The sequence below is a fragment of the Oryzias melastigma genome, linkage group LG14, assembly GCF_002922805.2.
Source record: "Oryzias melastigma strain HK-1 linkage group LG14, ASM292280v2, whole genome shotgun sequence".
Lineage (NCBI taxonomy): Eukaryota > Metazoa > Chordata > Actinopteri > Beloniformes > Adrianichthyidae > Oryzias > Oryzias melastigma.
In genome coordinates this window covers 21,114,969-21,119,908 of record NC_050525.1, presented here as the reverse complement: position 1 = coordinate 21,119,908, position 4,940 = coordinate 21,114,969, and the positions used below count along the sequence as shown (strand labels likewise).

Genomic DNA, 4,940 nt, shown 5'->3' with positions numbered 1-4,940 from the left:
GAGCAGTAGTGCCTTTCAACCATCACAGAAAAATAAGTGTCTGGTGTGAACTGGAAGTTAAGTGGATACCGTACGGACTCCGCCCAACAGCACTTCTGCATCCGGTGTGAACCAGGCGTTAGGATGTTAACCCTGTAACACCGGAGATGTCGCAGGCGACTCCGAAATAAAACGGGCTCTTTGACATACCGTAACTCTTCAAATCGCTTAAGCCGATATTGGCTGATTTGTTGACACTTCACTCCAGTGAAGGCTGATTTTCTCCTTTGTAGAATCCTGCAGGACTCATGTTATCTGCGTAAACAGTAGGAGAAATATAGTAGTCGAAAGAATGTCAAAGCACCGGCGTCAAAAGGTCAAGGTTGGCGTAGAATCATAAACTGAACTAAAGCCAAAGGCAGCTTTAGTCTGAACCCATTACTATCACAGATACAAAGGATTTTTTGAAATGTTTTCCTCTTTTGACCAGAGAACAAACATTATGTTGTACATTGAAGCCCAACAAAGATTGATATAGAGTGCCCAAAAAGGAACACGGAAACGGACTGTACAAATACAAATACAAAACAAGTTCACAATGAACGGGAGCTTCATTCGTTAAACTTGAATGTCAAATGCACTGATATGAATGGTACAGCTGTCGAGGCAAAAATGGGGACAGAAAGACGACAAATGACATCATCATGCTAACATTTTGGTCTCGTTTCCCTTCTGTTCCTCTAGTTCCACGCCCTGCTCGTCTCCGGCCACCCCCATCTCATTCCATCCATCGGTCTCAGCCCCGTCGTCGACTCCTCTCCGGACCCTGCCGCTCTCCCCTGCAGACCGGGGCATCAGAAAATGCCCCCAGGCCTCCAGGTGGCACTGTGGACCAGGCAGGTGCAGCACTGTATGGCCTGCCACCAGCTTTGGCAGTTCAAAGGTTCCACGTTGGCCTTGGCCATCATCACTTTGGAACTAGAGGCACTCACTCCAGACTGGTTCTCCGTCTTCACGGATCTGCTGAAGAAAGCACAGGTAAGGGGCCGGCTGCTGTTTATACTTTTCTTTAAAATGGAAAAAAAATCTACCTGTAGTTTGTATTTCAGAAACAAGAGTGGATTATACTGAAAACACGTCAATTTTTTAGCAGTTAAGAAAAAGCACATACTTGTATATTATAAAGTATGGATGTTTTCCAGCTAAAAATCAACTTTTTTTACTTATCTGTGAAAACATGAGAAAAAAGTCTTAGTTTTTGTCTCCTTAACCACCTGGATCTGCTTCTTCTAGGTGGACAGCGCTGAGTTCATCCACTGCAAAGAGATGGTGGACGAGTACCTACACAGCCTGGACTCATCCCTGCCGACCAACGCCGTTTACATTTTTGACGGCGCCCACATCCAAGAGCAGCGGCGAGCCTGGAGGCCCTCACGACGCCTCCGAATGGCCAGAAGAGGGCGTGGTGGCGGCCAGCAAGGAGACTCGGATGAATATTATGACGGTTTGAGGCGTTTGTACAGTGAAGAGACCAATCCAGAGGAGGAAGGAGACGATATCAAGGCTTTGTTTGCACCTCAGAAGGGCGTCTCCCCTTGCCCCCCTTTGCACCCCGCTATCAACTAGCCAGACATTTTCTCGCACCGTCCATCAGCTGGACCACTGTAAGACCAAGTTAAAACAAGCTCTCCGGGGTCAAATGAATCGTTTTGGTCCTTTCTATGCAGTCGTCCAAACCCCCTGAATGTAGAGGCGGGTAGAGATCAATAAAGAGGACACGAGGTGACGGCACAGCAGCTGAGGGAGTTACTGAGCCAGACAGGATTGAGATTTGAATGTTTTGGTTATTTTTCCTCCCTTTTTTATATTTCAGAGTTCAGTTACTGTGAGGCATCTTGGTGTGCAGGTTCTTCCGCTGCCACAAAGCACTTTGAGATAAAAACAAGCTTTTTTTTTATTTTTTATACATGTTTTACTTTTTTTTAATGTTTTTAATCTTATACTAAATGTTTTATTTACAAAAGCTACTTTTTACTTAAAAGCTTTATTTTCATGACTAACTTTTTTTATGACGTGCTTCTGCGTGACTCGTTTTATGATTTATCAACTGAATGGAAGCACCTTTGGGAGATTTAGTTCAACACTAGAGTAGATTGAAACATTTTTGAGATGAAACAACTGGGTTCATGATGTTTTATGTTTCACAAATAATGTAAAGTTTGGCATGAAGATTTCCTGACTTTGTTCAGCAAAAATCACTTTAATTTTTTTAATAAGATGATGGCAGAAAGAAGAATTGGACTATTTAAAGGTCGCTCATGAGCACAAATTGTGTCCAAGGCTGAACATTTAAACCCAAAGACACTGAACTGTGTTAGCAATAATGTCTTTAATGTGAAAACATTTTTTTCAGTCTTTGCTCCTTACGCTGAAGTTACTGGCCTGATTTCCTTTTTTCAAGTTCAAGGCAGCTGTATTGTACCGTTACTATTGTAAACACACAGAAATAAAGCTATGACTTAAAAGTCTAATGTTTCACTGTCTTTTAATAAAACTTCATGAAACGTCATGATCTGTGTTACAAAAACAATTTTAAAAAATGGTCTGTTAAAGAAAAATGAAAAAGTCAGAAAAAAGTCAAGGTTAAAGAAAAAATGACGTTCAACGATGAAGAAAAAATGTAAGAAAAGCCACAATATGTAAAAGATAAATAAAACAAAGTCAGAAAAATATGGAAATATTACAGAAAAATAAACCATTCAATGATGAATAAAAGTGAATCTATGTAAAAGAAATAATAAATCCAACCAAAAAATCCTAATCTATGCTGGATAAGTGTGAAAAAGGTCATAATCTTAAAGAAAAAGTAAAACTCAAAATCAGTGAAGAAAAAATGAATTTAAAAAAGTAATTAAAAGAAGTAAAGTTGAGTCAGATTTAATGATGAAAAAATGATTAATTCTAAAAAGTCATGACCATTGTTAAAAAAAAGTTAAAGAAAAATAATGTTAAAAAGTCAGAAAATAGTCATAATAAAGATCAAAGTAAATAGAAACTCAGAAAAAGTCAATATTGAGAAATAAATTCATTTTTAAAAAGTCAGAAAAAGAAGTAAACTTAAGTCATTCAATCATTTAAAAAGTATTAAATTTAGAAATGTCAATAAAAAATATTCAAAATCAATGTTAAAGAAACTCAATCTTAATGAAAAAAGTTAATTAAAAAATCTAAATTAACGTTGAAGAAAAAAAGTCATTTAAAAAAATCAGATAAAGAAGTAAACTTAAGTCATATTCATTGATAAAGACAAGTCATTGAAAAAGTCAGAAAAGTCATAAACTGTTTAAAAATGTTTTAAAGTACAAAAAAGTTCAAAAAAGTAATGTTAAAGAAACAAGTAAATAAAATGTCAGAAAAAGGTCAAAGAAAAAAAAATTAAGTCAGAAAAAAGTCAATCAATGGTAGATAAAAAAAAAGGGTTATTTTCCTTTAAAATTTAGACATCTTTTAGAAAAAACGTTTTGTCATGATCTGTTCGGTGCACAAAGTGACCAATTAAATGTCTTAACAGCAGTGTATCGCGACAGCAGCTGCTGTCCGGGAGTGATTATCACTGGGCTCTGTTAGCACAGTGAGTTAAAGACGGAACGCAGCGCTCCGAACATCCTGTGCTGCTGGACGGAATCCAGTGAGCCCCGCAGGTGGTGGACGGAATAATAATAGTGCTTGAGCTTTCACTTCAAACAGAAAACCGTTACAAAGGAAGAGCATTTACAGCGCTGCCACTTCCTTCTAATGAAGCATGACTCAGGGACGCAGAGGACATGGCTGTCCCTCTAAAATCATTTCTGTCTGAGGAGGAAAAGACATTCCACTTTACTGAAAACCTCAAAACTTTTAAAAGCAATTCCAAAAGTTTTTCCTTTTGCTGCATTGCAATGTCCAATAGAATTAAAGTGATTCTTTGATGGAAACCAAACCCAAGCTGTGGCAGCTCCATCACCAGGGAGTTTGTGCCGAAACACGGTTTGGTTTCAACAGAGCTCTGTGGACAAACTTCTCCACCATGTTTCCATCCAAGAGCGTTTGAGGTTTGTGGTTCGCTTCAAAAATAACTGCAGCCCTAAGATGTGCTGACAAGTTATTTTTAAAAAGGTGGTTTCTCCTGACAACCAGTGTAAACAAAGCCCCAGTCCTGGTTTGACTGTTTAACATTCTAGTCTGGTTCATGGTGGAGACTCTGGCAGAGTTTTTAGGGCTTTCTTGACCTTGGGGCGACCCTGCTGGTACTTTCACTCCTGGGAAGACTTGTCCTAGATTTGACGGGCAGAAATATTTTACCTCCCTAATTCAGAACAGATGTCTTCCCTACTCAAGTTTTTTTTTTTTTTTTTGCACACATAGAACTTTCTGTCCCTTCATTTTGTATTTTAAGGACACATTCATAAGTGCTAAAGCACATCTAACAACTAGAATTTGTTCTTTTTTTATTTTAATCCTTTAAAAATTGAATTTATGTTTAGCTATGAAGAAGAAAAAAGTTTTTAATTTTAAATAGGTTTGTTGCATATTTGTGACTGCAGGCATTAAGCGGTTTTCCTTTTGTGTCAAAATGAAATCTTTTTTTTAAGGTGGACTGCATGGGTTTTCAAGATATTGACTGGAAAAACTACAATCACAACAAAGAGATAACATTTGTGTTAACACACTTGCAGGTTAACACGCTTCCTTTTCTCACTAACAGTCAGCAAATGTACTTTTCTGATGCTAGTTGACAAGCATGCAGATGTGCATGTACAAACTTGAACTAATACCCCAAAAAAAGCTCTTTGGTTTTAGGAAACAGCTCGACAAGCGTCTTAAGCTGACAGGTGTCTGCGCTCCAGACTTACTTCACCTGTCGCTGTAATTCCCGCTCTCTAGGGGCAAATACACACGAACTGCAGAGAGACGCAGCAAAA

General features: G+C 38.3%; 1 protein-coding gene across 1 annotated transcript in view; it reads left to right on the top strand.

The window, feature by feature from the left end:
• ccni2 (cyclin I family, member 2) overlaps positions 1–2,507 on the top strand; it is a 7,372-nt gene extending 4,865 nt beyond the window's left edge. The window contains exons 6-7 of the mRNA XM_036215122.1: positions 724–1,017; positions 1,273–2,507. Of these exons, the coding sequence (XP_036071015.1) occupies positions 724–1,017; positions 1,273–1,605 (627 nt within the window). The 3' untranslated portion in view covers positions 1,606–2,507. The remainder of the gene's footprint in view (positions 1–723; positions 1,018–1,272) is intronic.
• The last annotated feature ends 2,433 nt before the right edge of the window (positions 2,508–4,940 follow it).